A 22,187-nucleotide genomic window follows, 5' to 3' on the forward strand; every position below is an offset into this window, starting at 1 on the left:
AGAAACAATCTGTGCTGTGCCCCAAGTTACCCAGCAAGTCAGTAGGTGGCACCACCGGGAAGCCCAAGAGCCCTGCACCCCAGGCCAGAGTCTTCCTCAGCTGTGTGACCTTGGGCAAGTTACTTAACATCTCTAAGCTTCATCTATAACTTGGGACTCTGCTAACAGGAGTTAAGTCACAGGTCTCCTGGGAGGAATCAGTGGATAATACACATAAGGTGGTTTGCATGGATCCTGGCATAAAGCAGGTATTCAATAAAAGTCAAATTATTATTATTATTAAAACAGATGACAGTCTTTAATTCCGTGTCCTCTGCCTGCTCCGTGACGACAGTCTAAACGTTATTCAGAAATACAGCCCCCTCTGCAAGCTTAGGGGGGGCCCAAAGCAGGGGAGGGTTAAGGTGGAGGTAAGAGGTGGCAGAGGGTGTGGCACTCAGGGCCACATCTTTTGCTCTTCTTCCTGACACCCTCTGTGACCTTGGACCTTGGACCAGTCTCTCTCTCTCTCTCTCTCTCTCTCTCTCTCTCTCTCTCTCTCTCTCTCTCTCCCTGTCCTCAGGCTCTTTGTTCTTGATGCACCAAATGACCGCGCTGGCTGCCTGAGTGCTGCAGTGAGAACCCACCCCCAGGAAGCCAGGAGCACCTGAAAACCACAGGTCTCCCCTGGAAGATGGAGGAAGCTCTCCCCACAGGCCTGGGAGGCAGCCTGGAAAGAAACCTCCAGGGGGTTGAAGAGCCCAGGGCTGCCCAGTGTACCCAGCTCCATGGCCTCTGCCCTGGGCTCTGCAGGAGTCCTCGCACGGGCTCCTCCCAGGCTTACCAGGGAGTGAGGCCTCTCCTGCCCCCCTACTCCGCACTCCCTCCGGAGCTGGCTTGGCTTCGTCAAAAGCAGGGCCCATCAGGGTGGAGGCGGCGATGTGTCAGCTGGTATTCAGGCTCTGGTTGTGCGCTCAGATCGCTCCCTCCCCATCTCCCCCAATCCACCCACCCACCCTTTTACCCACTGCTTGGGGCCTTCTGGGTGGCAGCACTTCCCAGAGGGAGACCGAGCTGCAGCCTTGAGCCCTTGGCTGTTGGGGGGTGGGCGGACTGACTCACTTGGCCCCCTCCCTGGGGCCGATGGGGCAGCTCCCACACCCATGGGCGCTGGCAGCCGGTCAGGCCCCTGGGTTTCGGAAAAGGAAGCCGCAGCCCCGCGGCGCCTGACCCGAGCTGGCTGACGATGCGCTCTGCGCGCCAGGACCCGCTGGCCCCCGGGCCGGGAGGAGATGTTTAGGCTGCGACCCCCCAGAGCAGGCTCGCTCCCGCGGCCGCCCGCTGGGGCCACCCTGGCCGCGGGCCCGCCGGGACGCCCCTGCTCGCAGAGCCCCTCCCCGGGCCGTGGCGCGTCCCCCGATTCTCGCAGTATTTCCTTCCTGCACCTTTAAGAAGACCGTTGCTCCGTGGTGGGATGGTGTGTTAAAGCCACACAGAGGAAGTTACGCAGCCCGGATCAGACCGAGAGATAAAAGCCCCGATGGTGATCGTGAGTGATGGCAAGAGGATTTAGCCTCGGCATTAACTTGGAGCGGAGTGCAGGGGGGCAGTGAAACGCCCCGCCATCTGGCCCGCGCCGCGCCGGGGGGATGCCCCGGCGCCCCGACGAGCAGCCGCGAAGCCCACCCGGGCCGGGGGCTGCCCGGTGCCCGAGCGCGGGTCCCCTCCGAGCCGCCCAGGGGGCCCCAAAAGTTTGCACTTGTTAGCGGCGACCTCCCGCTCGGCCGGGGCGGGCGATGCGGGCGGCTGGGGCGGGCCCCTCCCCCGGCCCGCGTCTCCGGGACGGCTGCGGGCGGCCCCCCCGGCGGCCGGAGGGCTCCCCAGCCCCGATCTGACGGCCGCGGCGGCGGCGGCCACAGCGGCAGCGGGAGCAGCGCGGGGAAACAGAACCGGCTCGCAGCCCTCGGCCCTCGCCCCACCCAGCGCCAGCCAGACGGGGGAGGCGGAGCGCCGAGGGTGGCGGTCCTCGGCCTCCCGGGTCTCCGCTCCGGGAAGCCGCTCCGAGCCGGGGTAAGGCTGGAGGGGAGAGCCCGGGAGGCGAGCGGGGGGGGCGGGGTGGGGGGAGAGATGCTGCAGCTTTGCCAGGCTGGTTTCATTTTTAAAGGGCTTCGGTGACCATGCAGGCTTTCCCGCGGCCCAGGAGCCACTTAAGGCGGCCCAGCAAAGGCTCGGATGCAAAAGTTATTTGGTGGCGGCCGTTACTAGCGGAGGACTGGAGTCGCTTGGAGAGGGGTGTGTGAGTGTGCATTTGTAGCAGCATCTTAAAGGAGTAGCTTGTCTTCCTGGCTGGCTTTTTCCCACCAGGGTCTTTTTCCATCGTTTGTGAGAGTGAGTGGCGGGGATGAATGTTACCAGAATGCCTGGATGTGTTTGTGAAAAGGAAATGAACCCTTCTCGCGCGCCATTCCCCTACCCCAATTTAATCGCCACCCCAATTCCTCCCATCCCCTTCCCCTCTCTGAAAACTGGGTATGTGTGAGTTGCACAGAGAAACTCTGTCTTCCAGCGGCGGCTAGAAACTTCTTTCCGTGCCCTGGAGGGGTGGGCTAATGGGGAGGGTTATGTGCCTGGACCGGCTTGGGGACAGCGTGGAGTCGAACCTCCAGCTGGGTGGCACGCAGATGGTGGGAGCAGAGGCCGCGGGAAGGCGGGAAGAGGACCGTGGACTCGCGGCGTCCGCGGGCTCCGAAGTAAGTTGTCCGCCTGGGCTGGGGGCGGCAGCGCTGGAGAAAAGGGTGCAACGAATTCCCCGGCGCTTTGCTGGCGTCTTCTAAGTAAGGGAGGCGGTGCCAGGTGTGGGTGCACCCTCGGTGCCCGCCGGGCCTTTTTGAAAGGCGTGATTATTAATTGCTCCTGTGGCTTGCACTCAACTTCGGGAAGACAAAAAGCAACTGCGGGATTGCCAGGCGCGTCCCCGTGCGATGCAGCCCACCCGAAGCACGGACTCCGAACCCTTGGCGTCCAAGGCTGGGAGCTGACCCCCATCTCCACACCCCCGCCCTCCCCCCGGCCCCAGCCGCCCAGCCGAGGCCTCCTCCTCGCGCCCCACCCCCCGCGCTCAACTCTTCGGGGCTGTCTGGGCGCTGAGAGGGCGTGGGGGGCGCCCGGGAGCCCAAGAAGGCTCCCATACCGGGGCTGGGGGCACCGGGGCCGCCGGAAATGGGATGCTCACTCGTGCGGCCGCGTTGAGCGGGGCCCCTACTGGACCGGCGCGGGGTGAGGGAGGTTTAGGGTTGGGAGGATGGGGTGGGACTGGAAGGTGATCGCGACCGGGAGCGGGCTCCCCTTTCCTTCCTGGCTCCCAGCACCCTCCCTGAAGGCAGATATCACCCCCCTCGACTGTCTCCGCTGGGAAAGGAGAAGAAACTTGGGGGTGGGCTGGGTCCTGGGAGAAGCCCCCAGCGCCCCCTCTCCAGGGACCACCCCCCCCCCCAGGGGCTCCGCGTCCACCAAGGCAAGTTTCCCACGAGGCGAGGGCGCAGCCGGCAACTCCGGGAGGAGCCTGCTTCCAGCCCAGCCAGCTCGAGAGGCGCTAATTCAATAAGACAGAAAAATCTGAGTTCAGAAATCCTGGTAAAATCTAATTTTCGGGTTTTAATAACCTGGCTTTCAGCCCCCCTCGGTTCCTGAGGACTCTTAAAAGAAAATAAAGCGCATTGATTCTATTTGTTTCTGGGAGCTGTAGTTTCTTAATAATATCAGGTGAAGATTTATTTTCCAAGGAGTAAACTATCCACCGGGATACAACCTCTTGCTCTGAAATTTCCCACACTGGCTTCTCACTCCGTGCTTCCCTCCTCGCTGTTCCGAAGACTCTTGCATCTCTCCCCCTCCCTTTTTTTCTGTTTGGCAAAAACTGACTGTAACATTCTCAAGCTGAGCTCACAATTCCCTTACGATGCCAGCAACGCCCAACTGATTGACTAGTTGTAAACACATCTATTACCCCCCCACCCCCCCACCGCAGATTTTGATGTTGTTGGCTCCCCCACCCCATTTTCCAGGGAATGCATGGCATTTAAGCCTGCAGAACTGCAAAGCAATGAATAGGCTTGCGAGGCGCGCTGCCCCTTCGATCTCGCGGGCCTCCTGGCCTCTGGGCCTCACTGCCTCCCCACGCCCGCCTGCGTCCAGTGCGGTCCAGGCCGGAGGCAGCACTCTGGTCCTGCAGACGAAGGAAGCCCGTGTCCGGGCGCACCCTGCGAGCCGCAGTCGGGCGCCCTACCTGGGAGTGAACAGTTAGGAGCCCGCGGCTGGAAGAATGAGTGAGGAATGTGCTGTTTTCTGGGCAGCGCGAAGCTCAGACAGAGGCATCCAAACCTTTGCCGGCCGCGCTATCTTATTTTTACTACATTTTCTCAGGTTGTAAAAATAGTCTCCAGGCGGGTTCTTTCTGAGAGTTTTGTAGCAAGGAGCACATTCAAGGCCGGACAGGCTCTGTAACACTGTTTCTCTTTAAACAGCCAGAGGTGAGATGTGAAAATGTGTCCCCCTCGGCTCGTTCATCTGCATCAAGAGCCCTTCAGCCAGAGAGAGGGGCAGGGGCTGCCTTAATGCAGATTTATGATGCCCCCAGCCTGGAGCTTTGGGGCAGAGGCTGGGGACTTCTCCTGGGGAGGTGCGGAGAGGCCAGCCCCCCATTTGGACAATGTCCCCCCACTCCGGTTTGTCATTTTTGGCAGGAGTGCGTTTGTGTCTGGAGAATGGAGGTTCATGGAAACGTAGTGGACCTTCTAGGTACAATGGCTGAAGAGTCAGCAGTTTGGGAATTTACATGCAATGATTGTAGACATAATAACCAGAATTAATAACAGACGCGCTTCTGCTGTGGCTCATTGCAGTAACCTTTGCCCTATTGGCTAGCATTTTTTGGCCAGATCCCACACTGGGGACCAAATTCTCCTGGTGATATATCAGGTGTCCTGGAACACCCCGCACTACTGGAGTCGTGCTTTTCGCAATGTAACATTCATCTTAGTTATGTCTATTTAGGGCTTTTAAATAATTACCGGTAGCTTAAAATAGTAAAGCAATAATCATAATGGTGACCTGTTTCTAAACATACCCTCTAAGGGATGATTGCAAAATTTTGGCCTTGATTGGAAAAAGCGAATATGACAAATCACTGTCACTTCCGTCCAAGTCTTCAACATCCCTAGTTTCTTACAGTTAAAAACTAAATTCACCATTTCAGAATTTTGGAGATATATCTACTGGCACCCAGTTCGTAATTGTCGGCCCACGCGTGGACCATTCTTAATCTGAACCTGTCCTCACAGCCTCATCGGCACCTGTAATTACAGCCTCATCCACGGTTTTGACGTTTTGACTTGTCAGTCTCGGCTCCTGGGGCTGCTTTAGAAAGTCACTGACCCCAAACAGGGGCACTTCTGCTGACCCCAACACCCCCATAAATATGGAGAAAGCGCATCACCTTTTAAATAATGTGCCCCATCCCCAAATGTGCATCTCCTATATTAACAAAAATAACCCAGTTTCCTCGGGACACCTTGCTGATAATGCAGCCTCATTTTTTGCACATTTTGCCAGAGAGCTTTTGTTCTTATACATCTTTACTCTCCCCCCTCTTTCTCTATTTAATTCGTTGCAGGTGTTGTTGCTAACGAGCTCTCTCTCCTCCCTTCTTACAATGAAAGACATGCCAGACCCCGGGTACCTGGATGGATTGGGAGCTGAAGTCTCAGAAACTTCCTAATAAGTTGCCCATGGCTACCAGCCAAGGTCAGCTGGTTCCCATTAGCGCCTGTCCCCACCAAAGACGAGCCAAATAAGTTGCTCCCCAGTTAACACCTCAGTCGCTTTTTTTATGCTCCAGTCCAGCTGCACTATTGTTGTCACTTCAAGCCCATATGAAAAGAAATCTCTTTTATTGGTCCAAAATGCCAAGTCCAATCCCATAGAGGGAACGTGTTTGCAGCAAACAGGTACACCTCCTGATTTTACTTTATCTTTACAACGCAGGCCGGAGGCTTGTTTTGCACTTGTGCTGAGCGCACATCACACGTTCAGGGCCCTTTAAAGACCTGGGTTGATTGGAAGGACCAAAATTAAAAGCAATCTGATCCGGCCTCACGCCAGATCCCTGCGGATTTTCTCCCTATCCCATTTCCATCCACCGTCACAATTTGAGAGTCTGCCTGATTTGATCAGATTCCCCTCTGGGAGAGGTGTGATGCCAAGGTTAGGAGGACGCCAAGTTGTGGGCAACTTCTCGATCTGCCCATCAGCAGTCTGAGAAACGCTGGCTCTGAGTTTTCCACATCGGCCTCTTGGAAAAAACAAGTTCCTCGCTGTTTGCAACCTGGCAGAGTCCCTGGGACGTCCGGCTTCCGTCGCCTGGTAGATGTGGCTTTTCCATGCTGAGGTGGCGAGGCCCTCCTGACCCAGTCGCCACCTCTCCGGTCCCTCTCTGGGCCTCGCCCCTGGGGACTGCGCCGCCATGCTGCACCTGCTGGCCCTTTTCCTGCACTGCCTCCCGCTGGCCTCTGGGGACTACGACATCTGCAAATCCTGGGTGACCACGGATGAAGGCCCCACCTGGGAGTTCTATGCCTGCCAGCCCAAGGTGATGCGCCTGAAGGACTATGTCAAGGTGAAGGTAGAGCCCTCCGGCATCACGTGCGGAGACCCCCCTGAGAGATTCTGCTCCCACGTAAGTCAGCCCCACCCCGCCGTTCTGTTCGCTCAGGCCAAGTGGGTGGGGGTCTGGGCCGGACCCTGGGGGTGGGTGAGCAGAGCAGGAGGACCAAGACGCAAGGTTGACTCTCCTGCATGTAGGTTTGGGATCAGGTCTCTGACCCACCTTGGAAACGTGCCAAAGCAAAGGCGGCCCCGAGGATGCTGGGGTCACGTGACATGGTTCTTTGGGGTGGGGAAATTCTTGGCCAGGTGATCACTAGATCCTCTCCTCTTGGGAAAACCACCGTACCAGTCAGTTCCCCAGCCTTGCAGATAAGCCCCGCCTCTCTGGTAGGAAGTCAGCATCTGGGCGAGCCAGCAGAGTACTATTTGCAGCGTTGCACTCTGACCTCCCTCGGTTTGTCCCTTTGTGGCACCACCTCCTATTCCACCCAATCCAATCCGGCAAACAGATTTGCCGAGCGAGGGAACGCCGAGCACCGAGGTGGCGCCTTGCAGGGGAAGGTTTGATGGCAGCGCAGAGGGGATTCGTAAGGGAGGACGGAAGGGGTCAGAGCAGGGCGGGTGGTGTGGCTGGTGCCATTTCTGATTCCACCCCTATGTGCAGTGACCACAGTCGCTGGGTAAGTCAGGGGGGAGGCAGGCTTTCAGGCGTTGTCACCTGAGTCCCTAGTTAGAGGAAGTTGGAGTCTTAGAGCCACGGAGGACATCAGTACTCAAGTAACATTAACAACAACGATAGTAATAGCGGGGGTCGTTTGTGCAAAAGCCCCTGAGTGTGGAGGCTACGAGCTCAATACGAGTCGTTCCACGGAGTCCTCCACTCAGCTGAGCTGGGCTGATCCTGTGTCGTACAAAGTAGGAGTCTCAGGGGGTGAGCTCTGGACCAGTGGCATCTCTGGGCCACTACTCCGTCACCTGTAAAGTGTGTACGCTAATAGCACACACTCAAGTCGTTGTAAGGAATAAGTGAGCTAATGCACCCTAAAATGCTCAGACTAGGGTCTGGCACAGAGCAAGTGCCCCTAGGTGTTAGCTATTGTCATTCCCATTGTACAGATGGAGAAACTGAGGTCCAGAGCCACAGCCCAGGAAGTGATGCAGCTATGATTTGAGTGTCTGGCTCCAGAGCCACTGAGCTAATCTACCTCCCGAGAGACACCTTCCCACCGGGCAGAGCCCCGGGTCGGGCGGGAGGCTGGACAGGGCAGCCAGGCTGCAGGAGCCACAGGAAGGGCTCAGTGTCATCCTCGGGTGGCTGCTGCCTTCACGTGTCCTGCGGGGAGGCTCCAGGTCTCTGGGCTTATGGCTGGACTGAGCCGGTGTCCCCACTCGGCTCCTGAGGGGGCCTCAGTCCCGTGGGGCGCTTGGGTCGTATCCTAGAGCAGTCAGCCCGGGAAGGTAGGTTCCCACTTGGATGGTCAGCAGTCAGGAGGCTGTCGCTGTGGGTGGTGGCTGGGCTGGGGGGGAGCTAGCTGGGGAGAGAGAGAGGGAGGGAGGAGAAAGCAGCAAAGGGCCAGGAGCCAGGGACTGGAGAGTCCCACTGCACTGAGGACCCCAGGGCTTTGCTGGCTCAGGGACAGGCAAGGGGGCTGGCCCCTGAAGGTCAGGGCCAAGGACAGCACCGGGGGAGCCCAGCTCTGAGTCCACATCTGAAGCTGGCTGCCCACCCCAGCTCATGTAAGGACTTCTCCACACACTCCCTGAGCAGAGTCAACCGCTGCCTCTTGTATTCAGAGTCTTGACTGTATTTCTTCTTTTGAATATTAATCGTCTTAATGTGCTGGGGGCGGGGCCGTGGGGCGGGGTGCCTAAATCATAAATCACTGGACCAGCTTCTGGTCAAGGCTTGAGGGCTGGAGATGACCATCAAATGCAAGTCTGAGGCCCTCTCCTGGCCAAAGCTGGCTCAGGAGGCCCTTGGCCCCGGGCCTCCGCCCTGCCCCCACTCTCACACACAGAGAACCCAGTGCAGCTGCCGGGGTGGAGTGGTCACCCCGCCACAGTCCTGATGCCACCCGGCATGGGTCCTTGAGCTGTGCAAGGAGCATTCATGCCCTTCCTGTCCTCTCCTGGGAAGACCTGTGGGGAGGGGGCAGGGGAGGAACAGCATCTCCTTCGGTGTCCTGACACCTGTCTGATGGACTTAAATATTTCATGATGGGCTGCCATCCGGCTCTGCCCTTGATTACAGATGTGCAACCAATGAGGATGGGGAGGCTGCCTAGGCTGGCTTCTGCAGGGAGGAGGGGGTCACATCCAGATGGACTCAAACCCCCACCCCACCCCGCTGTTTATTGCAGCTTCCCTAAGCAGGTTCTGTGCATGTCTCATTAAATCATCTCTAGGATGCTCTGAGGTGGGGACTCTTCTAATCCCATTGTAGGGATTAGAAAGCGTTGGCTAAATCCCGCCAAGGTCACTCGGTCTAGAGGGCAGGCTGGGAACTTGTACGTGGCCAGGACCCATGCTTATGCACCCGACGGCCCAGCCTGCCCTCTCTGAGCTTCGGTGAAGCAGAGATGATGGTGTAGGCAAGTCACAGTGCCAGTGGAAAGACGCAGCCCGGCCATGGGTGTCCTGGCACGTAGTAGGTACTCAATGTGTGGTAGCTGTTATTTGCTTACCATTGTGGCTATTATGTCCTTGGTTGTGTCCGGGCCTTTGTCTCTTTGCCTCTCTCCAGCCTTGGGGACACCACGCCCTGTATTCCTGGTCTCAGGGCAGCAGGTGGTGGACGTGGGCTCAGGAAGCGTTCACTCCTCTAGCCATGGCCGGTGGCGCCACTAGGGGGCGCCCTAGTGGTACCCAGGTGGACCTCTGCCCCCTTAGCCTTACAATAGCCCAGTGGGTCCCTGTTTCCTGGCACCCCTCCTGCGGCGAGTGCTGGGCCTGTCCTAACATCCACCCAAACGGAGCATGAGCCCTGGGGCACCCTGAGGTTGCAAGAGGGGCCACGGAACGACGGCCCCTTTCAGACTTCAGTGTGCAGACCCTCTCCCCCCCCGCCCCCCCCCCCCCCCCCCCGGACTTGTGTAGTTCCGCAAGGCCACCTGAGAACTGAATTGTAAATTCCAGCCTGGGGAGGAAGGCGAGTGGGGAGGAAGACCAAGATAAATGAACAAGAAACCTATTGGCTCCAAATGCACAATGAGAATTAATAGGGCTGAGCTCTCAACCAAGGATTCTTGGGCAAGGGCGAAATTTCAATGAGGGCTGCGGGAGAAGGCGGGCGGCCTCCCACCCCTGACTCCCAGGGCCTGGTTGGAGAGGGCCAGCCTTCTGAGAAGGAGGGAAAGGCAGCGCCCGCAAGGGCTTCTCAGCCCCTAGCAGGACCCCTTTGGGATGGGGAGGGCACTGTTGGGTTAGGGGAGCAGCCCCGCAGAGCTTCGAAAGAGCGGTCGCCGGCCAGCTGCCTGCACTTCCGTGAAAGGAAGGGGGAAACCCTGTCCCCATGCCTTGAGCCTCAGGAGAGAGACGGTGAGAAAAGAGGGTGGGGGGCATAGACCAGGCAGGTGGTGTTTAGAATGATCCTACAGCTAGCTACACACTGCTGCCCAAAGTGTAGTCCCTGGACTCACCTTGTTAGAAATGCAGACCCCTGGGCCCCGCCCCAGACCCGCTGAGCCAGAAGCTGCATTTTAATGAGAAGTCCAGGTAATTCGGATGCACTCGGGGAATGCTCTGAGGAACGCTGCTCTACGTGATCTGTCAGTGATGGGTGATACTTATTATTGATGATGGGCAGACAGGAGGCCTGTAGTTGCCACGGGACCTTTGCAGGGTAAGGAGGTGTCGCCACTGCTGAAGGAGGAAAGCAGAGAGCAGGAGGGGTGGAGGTCCCAGGGGTGAGGGGTGAAGCTGGGAGCTCAGATTCCTGAATGTGGGAGACCTGGCAGAAGGTTCCAGAAAAGTGGTGTGCTATCCCGACAAGAGCCACAGGCCTGGAATCTGAAGACCGGAGCTTGCGTCCCAGCTTTGCTGCTTGTGGGCTGGGTGATCTGGGGCAAGTCTTTCAATTTTCTGAGCCTCAGTTTCCCCACGTAATGGGACATGGCTGCCTTGCCCCCCCCCCCCACCCCACGACTTCCTGGGAGAAGGAAGTGCCTTTCAGAATATCTGAAAGCGCTTAAAGAGTGCAAGTTCTCTTCTAGGGTGAGGCTTTGATAGTGTCGTTGATCCAGTCTTGAGCATCTTGCTTTTTCCATGGTGAAATAGCTGAACATGAAATGTTTCATCTAAGGAGACTCGAGCACACAGAGGCGCCTGGGTCTTGGTGCACAGGAAAACCCAGAGATGGTCATGAAGGCGCATCTTAGAGCACACGTCTTCCTCAGAACCTGCTTTGCCTTCTCTGCGCCTCCGTATACCCAGACGCAGAGCAAAGGGCCCCATCCCTACCCCATGGGGTCTGCTGGGCTGATGACTGCAGAGGACAGGTGGGTCCCGGGGGCCTCAAGCCCCTCCCCACCATGACACCGAACACCACGTGCAGAATCAAGGTCACAGATGCCGCGCCTCCTGCCAGACCTTGATGTTCACGAAACGTTTCCATCCAGCAGCACTGAGCTCACCAGCCCACTGGCTCGGGTCTTCTTTCCCCTCTGTGTTCTGCCCCCAAACCCACAGAGGACAGCCTGGGGAACACCCTTCCCCACCCCTCCCTCCTCTCCCCGTCACAGCCCTCCCGTCCCGTTTCCGGGGCTGACCTCATGCCAGGTACAGCTGTGATGGGACAGTGCAATAACTCCTGCAAATCCCCCCCGCACCATATGCTCTAGCTCCTCACCACAGGGTTTCCTGCCTCCTTGCCTTGGCCCGTGCTGCCTCCTCCGCCTTCTTTGCTTCCTTCATTTCCGAGGCTTTCGTGTTTACCTAGATTACCTCAGTTTTTGAGGTTCAGGTTGGACCCACCTCCCCCAGGAGGCCGTCCTTGACTCCCTAGCCCAGGTGGATTAGAAGGCCCCATCTGGTCACATCTGTGTCGTTGGGCTTACAGACGTGGCCTACTGTTCAGGCTCTAGAGGCAGAGAGGTAGAGGTTGGAATCCCCTGCTGTGTGACCTTTGGCGTGAAGCTTAACCTCTCTGAGTCTCATTTCCTTAAATGGGACTATTGATGGAATACGCATTTGGAACTGTCATGAGCACAGTGCCTAGAGTCAACGGTCAATCCATGCTCATTATTCTACTCCTGATGTTTGCCTCCCCCTTGGACTGTGAGCTCCCCAGAGGCAGGGCTGCCTTGTTCATCTTTGCATCCCTCCCTCTTGGCTCAGTTAATTCTCAGAAGGCATTTATTTACTGAACCAATGGATGGGTGGGTGGAGGGACAGTGTGATCCAGGAAGGCTTCTCGGAGGAGGAGAGATTGGGGCTGACTCTTACAGGAATAAATGGGTTTCAATCAGGACAGAGGAGGCACCAAAGGCCTCTACTTATCTCCATTTGAGTCCCTGTTCTGTAGGATTTTCAATCAGTTGACACCAGGAGGTCTGCACAGTTCTGTCCTTAAGCAGGAAGTGGTTTTGGAACCTGAGCTTCCCCCAGCCCTTAGTGAAAGCCACTCAGTCTCTTGAAATGCCCGAGGCAGGGCCCAGCCTGGGACAAGAATAGTTCCGTGCATGACATCTTGTTGCTTGGTACAGTCTCCTTCCTGGGGAGCAGACGAGTGACAGGATGGGAGCAGCACTGCCTCCGAGGGCCGGGCTCACACGACTGAGATCCTGGCCTCTTACTCTTCTTAAGGGAATGAGTTTGGGTCCAGACACTCCATGGAGGGTAGGGGGCAGGGCCTCTGGAGTGCCAGGGGGAAGGGCAATGGCCCGGAGGACACGTCTTTCCAAAGAGTGTCAGAGACTTAGAGGTTCTAGAACTTTTCCCCAGGCTCATCTGCCTCTTCCCTCTCCACATTCCCTGGCCCTGATTTTTCATATATTTTCATTTTTCTCCCTTAATGCATGTATAACACAAGCTGCCTTGTTAAGTCCCACGTGTGACGAGGCAGGGGGTGGATGGACAGGCAGGCCACTCCAGCTGTGGGTGAGAACTTGAGGTTTGGGATGGGGCAAACGGGGGCCCATGCTCATCCCACCCCTTCTGGGTTGTGGGACTTTGGATAAGTCCCTCGTGCTCTGAGCCTCGGTTTTCTCATCTGAAAATTGGGATGATGCTAAACACAATCTCAAAGGAAGGTCGTACGGATGAGATGAGACAAAGCGTGTAGAGCCCTCACCTGGGTGCCTGGCACAAAATGAATGTTTCCCAAAAGGGACTTTTTCCCCCCATCCTAGAATTTAGCATGAGAGACAAAAGGAGTAAAAGTAGAAAATAACAGAAGAGGAGCCTGTTAGCCAAGTGTGTAAGGTGGGGTATAGTCAGCATATGCTGTGGGAGTTCGGGGGGGGAAGGCAGGGCACCGGGTTGGTCTGTGTTGGTCTATGACCTTGAAGGGTTGGAGGATTCAGAAGAGTGATGATGAAGCAGAAAGAATCGCAATTGCAGAGATGCAGGTAGGGGTCCGTGTGACATGAGGGGCAGAGCAGTGGGCATGCAGAGACCTGAGGGAGCCCACAGGGCATGGGATTCCTGAGCCACAGGGCCGAACAGAGCTTGGCAGGCTCAGAGAAGCAGGTTCCCTCACCCTCACTGCCCCAGTAACGGGGTCCAGGCTGCAAAGCTCTGTTCCTGTCCCACAGCCCAGGACCCAGGCTTTCCTGCCTCAGACCTGGCCAGGGCCCACTTGGCCCACGAGGATGCTCAGCTCCTACCTGGAGGGACCGGAGCGATGGGGAAAGTGGGAAATGCAGATGATACATGGGTCTGTTCAGCTTTGGTTCGCAGGTTCTGATTTGTTTTTCATCACAGCGTATTTGCTTAAATCTATGCAAACGTGTTTCTAATTCCCCAAGCACACACCAACTGCTGGCGCTGGTGGGGGGGGCGTGGCGTGTCAGAGTAACATGAGTGCAGGATGCGAGCGGGGCAGTGCCGGGCCCCGACAGAGTCTCCTCGCTGCTGGGACAGCTCCTTAGCCTCAGTTTCCCCAACTGTGCAACGATGGGGTTTGGCTAGCTTAACCGCTTCGCCCAGCATCCCTGCGTGACTGTAGATACATTCTCGGAGTTTGGTAAAAATCTATGCTGGGGTTCAGTCTTGGTCTCAAACAGACAAAATGAGGGGCTCCAGTGCAGACAGAAGGGTTCCAAGTGCATATCCAGGGCTCAGCACAGCACGAGGCTTTTTTTCAAGTTTAAATCCCTTCATTATAGTAGTCTATTAAAGGAAAATCAAAACAAAGAAAAACAAAGCTGAGGGCTAAAAACATAACGGTACATCACATCGTTTCCCCTTGGTTTCTGCTCCTAAATTCTTTTACAAATTTTTCACGGAGGTATAATTGACATAGAAGACTGTATTAGTTTTAGGCGTACTGTACAACATGATTTGATGTAGGTACTAACTGTGGAAGGATTACCACTGCAGGTTGAGTTAATATCCATCACCACGCACAGTTAAAAGGTTTTTCTTGTGGCGAAGGCATTTAAAAATATTTTTTAATTAAAAGAATTGAGGAGATAGTCACGTAACATGAAATTAACCATTCAATTTTTTAAAGTTGGGGTAAAACATATGACATAAAATTTGCCTTTTGAACCATTTTTAAGTTGAGCATTTAGCACATTCATGATGTTGTGTAACCAGACGGGAAACCCCGTCTCCCTCAGCAGCCACTCCCCGTTCCTCCTTCCCCCAGCCCCTGGCAACCACTAGTCTGCCTTCTGTCTCTCACATTTGCCTATTCCAGACATTTCATATAAACGGAATCGTGCAGGGTGTGACTTTTTGTATCTGGCTTCCTGCACTCAGCATAACGTGCTCGAGCTTCATCCACGTTGTAGCTCGTACCAGTACTTCATTCCTTTTTATGGCCGAATAATATTCCACCATATGCGCTACCACGTTTTGTTTATCCATTCGCATTTGGGTTGTTTCCACTTTGGGGCTATTATGAATAATATTGTTAGGAACATTTATGTACAAGGTTTTGAGTGGACATATGTTTTCATTCCTCTTGGGTCTATACCTAGGAGTGGAATTGCTGGGTCATATGGTAATTTTATTTTTTGTTTATTTATTTTTTAAATAAATTTATTTATGTGTCTGTTTATCTTTGGCTGCGTCGGGTCTTCGTTGCTGCGCGCGGGCTTTCTCTCCAGTTGCAGCGAGACGGGGCCACTCTTCGTTGCAGCGTGCAGGCTTCTCATCGCGTTGGCTTCTCTTTGTTGCGGAGCACGGGCTCTAGGCGCACGGGCTTCGGTAGTTGTGGCACGTGGGCTCAGTAGTTGTGGCTCGTGGGCTCTAGAGCACAGGCTCAGTAGTTGTGGCGCACGGGCTTAGCTGCTCCGCAGCATGTGGGACCTTCCGGGACCAGGGCTCGAACCCGTGTCCCCTGCATCGGCAGGCGGATTCTTAACCACTGTGCCACCAGGGGAGCCCCCATATGGTAATTTTAGATTTAAGTTTTTAAGGAGCTGCCGAACGGTTTTCCAGGGCAGCTGCACCATATCACATTCCTACCAGCTCTGTACAAGGGTTCCAGTTTCTCCAGGTCCTTGCCAACGTTTGTCATTTTCCGTCTTTGTTTTTTACTATAATGGCTAACCTGGTTGGTGTGAAGTGGTATCTCATTAGGATTTTGATTTTCATGTCCCTAATGACTAATGATGCTGGATATTATGTGCTTATTGACCATTTATATATCTTCTTGGGAGAAATATATATTCAAGTCTTTTGCCCATTTTTTCATTGGCTTGTCTTTTTGTTGTTGAGTAGTACATGTTTTTTATATATTCTGGATACTAAATCCTTATCAGATATATGATTTGCAAATATTTCCCCCATTCTACAGATAATCTTTCATTCTCTTGATTGTGTCCTTTTAGGCACAATTTCTTTTTTTATTTTAGTGAAGTCTAATTCATCTCTTTTTTCCTTGTGCTTTTGGAGTCATATCTAAGAAATCATTGCTAAATTCAAGCCCACGAGTGCTTACCCCTATGTTTTCTTCTAAGACTTTAATAGTTTTCCCTCTTATAGTTAGATTTTTGATCCATTTTGAGTTAATTTTTGTATATGATGTCAGACAAGCATCCAACTTCAGTCTTTTACATGTGGATATACGCTTTTCCCAACACTACATGTTGAAAAGACTATTCTTTCCCCATGGAACGGTCTTGACACCCTTGTTGAAAATCAGTTGGCCATAGACGTATGGGTTTATTTCTGGACTCTCAGATCTATTCCACTGAGGCACTGAGCTGTCTATGTGCAGTATTTCATCTAACGCTCCCAAATATCGCTCATGGTGGAAACAACCTTTATCTTATTGTCCCCATTTTACAGATGAGAAAACTGAGAGTCTAATACTGAGTGGCAAAGTCCAGGCCCAAACTCAGACCCTAGTCACTCAACCTCCCGAGGAGGGAGGAAGTCCAAATGCTCACCCCTCCTCCCTCCCTTTCTCTCCCACCTCCGTCCTTTCCTCCCTCTTTTGCTCCTTTTTTCCTAACTTATCCTTTAAGCTGGGATGTTAACTGTGATTCCCAGAGAAGGGTATCTGGGGAGGGGATGTCATGACCTGTGACCTCTCTGGTCTCCAAATATCTCCTGCCTCCACTTCACCTCCTCGCCTCCCCTGCTCACCAGGGCACCAGATTCTGTGTCTCCATCTTTGCTACACAAGTAGGCGATAAAGAAATGCTGGTGATAATTATCCCTCATCTCAAGTAGATGGTGCAGTTGGGAAGGGGTCTTAGAGATTATCTAAACCAGAGGAACCCCGATATCTCTTAAGCACATCACAGTGGAACTAACTACTCAAGGGAAGGTGGGTGCCTGGAACCTGGCTGCTGGCACCCTCTGCCCCTGCCCCGGACCCCTGAGCCCCCACCCCCGGAAATCCTAGGGCTCCTGTGAACACAATACGAAACCACTAATAGAGTCCAACTTCTGCCCCATTTCCTCAGTTGGGGAAACTGAGGCCCGACGGGATGGACTGACTTCCTCGGGCCCCAGTGAGGGAGCAGCAGACCCGGGAGGTTCAACCGTAAGCCATGGACTGGAGCCCTGGGGACATGAGGCCCTCCACACCAGGTCCCCGTACATCCAGTCACCTCCTGGATTTGACCACATGTGGTGGCATTCGGTGGGGGACCTGGAATGCCTCCCAGCGCGCGGTGGAGCTACACCTTCAGGGTAGGCATGGCCGTAAGGTTAAAGTTTGCTCTCTGGCCTGCTCAGGTGAGCTCTCACACCTGTGTGTAGCCCCTGGTGACCCAGCCCTGCTCAGAGCTGGCTCTTGCAGGCCCTGGGGATCCTAAGGCCCCTGCCCTGGCCCGTCCGCAAGCTGTGGTTCTCCTTGCTGTGGCAGCACTGTGAAAGGTGGACAGGAAGGGGATGTTTGTGGGAGGTGGGCAAGGCCAGGGGTGAGGCAGGATGGGGGGCAGAAAAGTCAGCCTCGGCGATTACCCTCCGATGTCGGGCTGGGGTGCATGTGGTCCAGCCCCGGCCCGCAGCTGGGAGCTTCAGGAAGCAAGAGCCGGGGATACACTCTCGTGTGCTTCACCACACGCTGGTGTTTCTCCCACCCGCCCCATCTCGTGGGTTTCGGCTGCCATTTCCTGAGGCCTCCCTGTGGGCCGGGTACCCTGCTCATGCACTTTCTGTGCATAGCGTTTGTGTTTTCTCCGCAGCACCGGGACGGGTATACCGCAAATGAAGGGAGGGAGGCTCAGAGAGGTGGAGAGACTTACCCAAGTTTGCACAGCAGTGACAAAGCCAGGATCTGTCTCCGGGGCCTTGACCACTGTCCCATCCTGCCTTGTCAAAAGTCGGGATCACTGTCCTTGGGGACCTGAGATCCTCAGGGCCTCGTTGGTAGGAAGGAATTAAATCCACATTTGTGGATCCCTCCAGATCTACACCTGGGGCTTTCTAGAGCTGCCCTTCCTATTAAAGTGTCCTGGGCCCGTCTGCAAGGACCTGGCATTCTTCTCCCCCAGCGCAGTTTGTCCTGGGGGCTTTGGGACAGTTTGGACCCCCTCGGTCCTGCATTCCAGCTCCCTCCTGTTGCCTGAATCATTTGTCCACTTGACTCCAAGTGTCAACCAGGGAAATAAAAGGAAATGAAACACAACCAGGGCATTTCCCCTCGGTCGTAGCAGAAGTCCGTTTTTGGGCAAAAGATGAAAAGGAGGACAATGAGAGATGGAGCCTGCAGGTAACCCCAGAGCCTCGTCAGCTACAGCAGCACGCCCCCGCCTGAGCCCACAGAAAGGGCATGGTGCCCATGTGGGAGACTGCAGGTTCCCGAACTGTCCCTTCCTTCTGCGGAATCAAGAGACAGCAAAGGCAGGTGACAGCCGGAGGAGAAGCCAGTGGGCCAAAGAGCATGCCCTGTTCCCACCCCAGGCACCATCTAAAACCCCTTGCCAACCGCTCCGAGGCTGGCGTCTTGCTGGGTCTGGGCTTCTGGGGATCAGGCTCCACGCTGGACTGGCTGCCAGGGGCTGGGTGCCCTTGGGTCTCGTCCCTGCTTTGGGATGTAAACTTCCTGCCTTCACCAGAGGGGGTCTATGTATTCACCCTCCAGACCCCACTGCATTCCTAGATCTTGCTTCTGGCTTTTGGGACTTTCAGACTTAGAGGGAGGAAGAGGGAGAGGCATGGAGAGAGCAATAACCTCCCAGGCACTGGAGGACCCGGAGGGGATGGGCAGAGGCAGGACACCAACCTCAGCTCAGCTGCAAAACCCCAGAGCAGTGCCTCCTTCTCTGGCGGGGTCTCAGCCCCTTTGAGAATCCATGGCGCTCTTCCTGGAGCAATGTGTGTGCATGCACGTGCGCATGCACACACACACACACACACACACACACACACACACACACGGTTGCAAACACTCACAAGGCTTCCCAGACCACCCTGAGTCCACATGTGGGCCCCTGTGGGCCCCTATGCTCCCTCTGGGGGCCCTTAAGCTCAGGAAAGTCACCATTTGTCTTCTTGTAACTGACTGATCCTGTTGCCTGAGGCTTTTCTTGATTCCACATCTTCCACCGCCTCTTCAGACCAGCAAAAGCTCATATTTATTGAGTGTCTACTGCATACCAAACACTTGACCCGAAGTTGCTCGTTGAACCCACCCAGAACACTTAACGACAGATCCTATATTTATACCCATTTTCAATATGAGGAACCTGAGGTTCAGAGAGGTTAAGCCACTTGCTCAAAGTCACACAGCTTCCAAGTAGAGGAGCCTGGCACCTCCACTCCAGGCTCCCTGGACCCAGTGCCTAGCTCCTAACCAGGCTGTTTAGCTGACCTGAGGCGCTCTGAATCTCTATCTCACGGTTGGATTGAGGTGGTTGTTGTGTGTGTATGTGCGTGTGTGCGTGCGTGCACGTATGTGTGGCCGTTTTGCTGGGGGAGTGTACTGTCCCTGTCTGCCCCTCCTCCCCCAGCACTCCTCGGCAGCCTGAGCAAGGAGGGCTGGGGAGGAGTGACGGCAGCGTTTTGCCCACCCCCTCTACCCCTTGAGACATGATGGAGTCTCCTAATCCGATTATTTGATAATTCACTTATTTCCTGTCTATTTGGCAGTGTGTGGGCTCCCACGCACCAGCTCCAGGGAAGGCGAGATGGCTTTGCCTGGAGGAATCCGATCTGTTTTTCTGGGGAAGGAGTGGGGAAAAAATACACCCAAGAATGGACAATAATGGACCTAAAAATAGAGGGTGGAGGGAAGTGGGGGCGGGGAGCCAGGCATCTGCCTTCCACTGGGCCTGCTTGCACCCGGCAGCTCCCCCCCTCCCACCCGTGGGTTCCCCAAGGGTCTGGCTGCCTCTCAGCCTGGAGGAGAGGCATGGGAATGGGGAGCGGAAGGAAAGCAAGACCGGGAGCCAGATGCCACTCCAAGATGGAGAATTGTCCCATCGAAGGGTCCTCCGGGCTGTGGCCTTGACCTTGGCTGCACGTCAGAGTCTCCTGGGGAGCTGTAACCAGCCAATGCCTGGGAAGGGACCTACCCCTGAGGGTCTGACGTGGTTGGTCCGGGGTTCCCCTAGGTGAGTCAACGTGAGAACCACTCTAAGGGGTGTCTCCACAGCAGGAATAGGGGTGCAGATTTGGGGGCTCTCTCCTCCTTTGCCCCCGGGTCTCCTAAACCTTGAGACAGCCTTTCTGAAGGCCCCAAACCCAGATGGTCCGCTGGGACTCCAGAGGAGTGAAGGCAGGGGACAGGGAGCTATGCAGACTCTTGGTTCTGTCCGGGTCCCCATCCCCCCTGAGTGTCCTCAGTTGAGCCTCACCGTGGATCCACCTGGGAGCTCTTAACATCCCCCCCAACCTGCCGGGGCTGCAGCCCCACCTGCTACTGCAGAGTCTCTAGGGTGGGCCTGGGCCGAGGATTTATTCAAGCCGGGTGGTCCCAGGATGAAACCAAGTTTGAGAACCAACATTTCAGTCTTGCCCAGGACGGCACTGGGTCCCTTCCAGCTGTAAGCATCTTGTCTTTTCATCTTAAGCATCTCGCTTTTTGAATTCAAAGACTAGAGGAGGAGAGAGACTGCTCTCAGAGTCTTTCCTTCCATCTGAGCTGCAGGCACCCCATCCTTGCTCTGGCTTCCTGGGACCTGAAGGGTGCTGGCCGCCACCTTACCCTTTGTTCCCAGGTTCTTAACCTCTCTTTCTGAAAGGAGGCTGCCCAGCCAGAGTCAGGGCTTTCCCCGCAGCTGCTAAATGTCAAGGCTGCCGGCTGGCTCCAGGCCTCCCCTTCCACCTTATCTCCTGCTGCCCACCAGGCTCCTGGTCCATCCAAGCACATTAACTCCTCTCTACCTGTGGCTTTTGCACGTCTGGTCTGGCCCTTCTCTTGATCCCGCTACATAGCGCACCCTCCCCGCAGCCCGGTCAAATCTCCCTCCACCTGTCCATATCCAGCCCACCCACCCTTGTGGGCCTGTCCTTCTGAAACCCCACCTCCTCCAGGAAGCCTTCCTGACCTTCCCAGCCAGTTCCCCTCCAGGCTTGTCATCCGTGCCGTACTCTGGTGGTCACAGCACGGTGGTCAATGCTCCCATAAGGGGTCAAAGGTTACTGCAGGTATGACCTTGAGTCAGTGCCTGGCCTCTGGGGGCCTCAGTCCCCTCAGCTATAAAGCAGGGATGATGGTGAGAGCTGGGCTGACATCACTGTACAGGTGTCCTTCTTTGGACCAACTGTAGCAGGGGCCCCTACCTGGCCAGGCATCTGAGTCACTGCAGGGGGTTTTGAGTGGTTGGTTGTTTGGTGGCTTGGTTCACTTTCAACCTGGAGCAGAACTTCTGGTCTTAGTGCCCAGAGATACTTTCATCTCTTTCTTCTTCCCAAGGATGTGGATGGGCAGCCAGGTTTGATGGCTGTTTCTTCGGGGCCATTTTGCACATTAGAGATAGTTGTTGAATAAGTGAAGGAATAAATAAATGAAACCTTACCAGCTCAGGCTTGCCTCTCTCACCACCACCAAGGCCTTCATCAGTAGAGCGATGCACCTGTCCAGTTGTGCCCGGGGGTGGGGCAGGCCCAGACACTTCTTTCTCTTTCCTCTACCCGACCGCTTCTTACGCCTCAGAGACCAGCAAGAAGAAGCCCTAGAAAGTCTCAGCTTGTGGCCATTGGCACAGTCAGGTCCCATCCGTCCAGGTGCTGCATCCACTCCTGACACCTCCTTTTCAATGCGGAGGACCTGGAGAGGGGACCCGCCCGGGAGGGGGAGTCGCTCTGCAAACCTTAATTAAGCATCTTGCGTGTGACAGGCCCCACTCCTGTCTTCACAGGGCACACAGTGGGGAGGGGACCACACAGTAATTAACAGAAGAAGTCGCTAAGGAAAACCGATCAAGTGCCCATCTCGGGGAGGGAGGTGTTGGCCAGGGTGTTCTCCGAGGAAGGGAGGGTTAGCAGACACCTGCAAAGGGGTGGAGGAGAGGCGCTCCAGACAGAGGTGGCGAAGCCACCAGGTGGGATGGGGGATGGGCATCAAGATAGGAAGAGAGATTCCAGGGTCCAAAACAAGGTGGAAATTGACCTCAATGGGATCACACAATGATTTGTAAGAATTTTGTATACGTTTTGTAGACTCCGTGGCACAAAAGTTCATTTCATCTTCCCTAAACCAAAGAATGAGCCTACGGGCAGAGGCAGGGTAGCGTAGCGGGCTCTTTATAGAGTATATATCGTGGAGCTTCTAACACCAGTTCTGCCCTTTGCTCAGAAAAGTGCCATTGAATAGGTTTTCTAACCTATCGGTGCCTTGGCTTCTCCACTTTGAAAATAATTATTAGGATCGTCATGGATAGAGAAAAGGAAATTTCACACGAAAAATCACGATCTCAATGTCTGGTGCTAAGAAAAATACTCAGTAGGGAAGTTTAAAAAAGAAAAACGGAAGCAAG

The 22,187-nt window shown here is 55.2% G+C and overlaps 1 protein-coding gene across 1 annotated transcript in view; it reads left to right on the top strand.

Moving 5' to 3' along the window:
• Positions 1-6,499: 6,499 nt before the first annotated feature.
• Positions 6,500-22,187, top strand: part of NTNG2 (netrin G2) — a 67,983-nt gene continuing 52,295 nt past the window's right edge. Inside the window, exon 1 of the mRNA XM_065879025.1 lies at positions 6,500-6,712. Within this exon, the coding sequence (XP_065735097.1) occupies positions 6,500-6,712 (213 nt within the window). The remainder of the gene's footprint in view (positions 6,713-22,187) is intronic.

Source organism: Phocoena phocoena, chromosome 6 (assembly GCF_963924675.1).
Source record: "Phocoena phocoena chromosome 6, mPhoPho1.1, whole genome shotgun sequence".
Taxonomy (NCBI): Eukaryota; Metazoa; Chordata; class Mammalia; order Artiodactyla; family Phocoenidae; genus Phocoena; species Phocoena phocoena.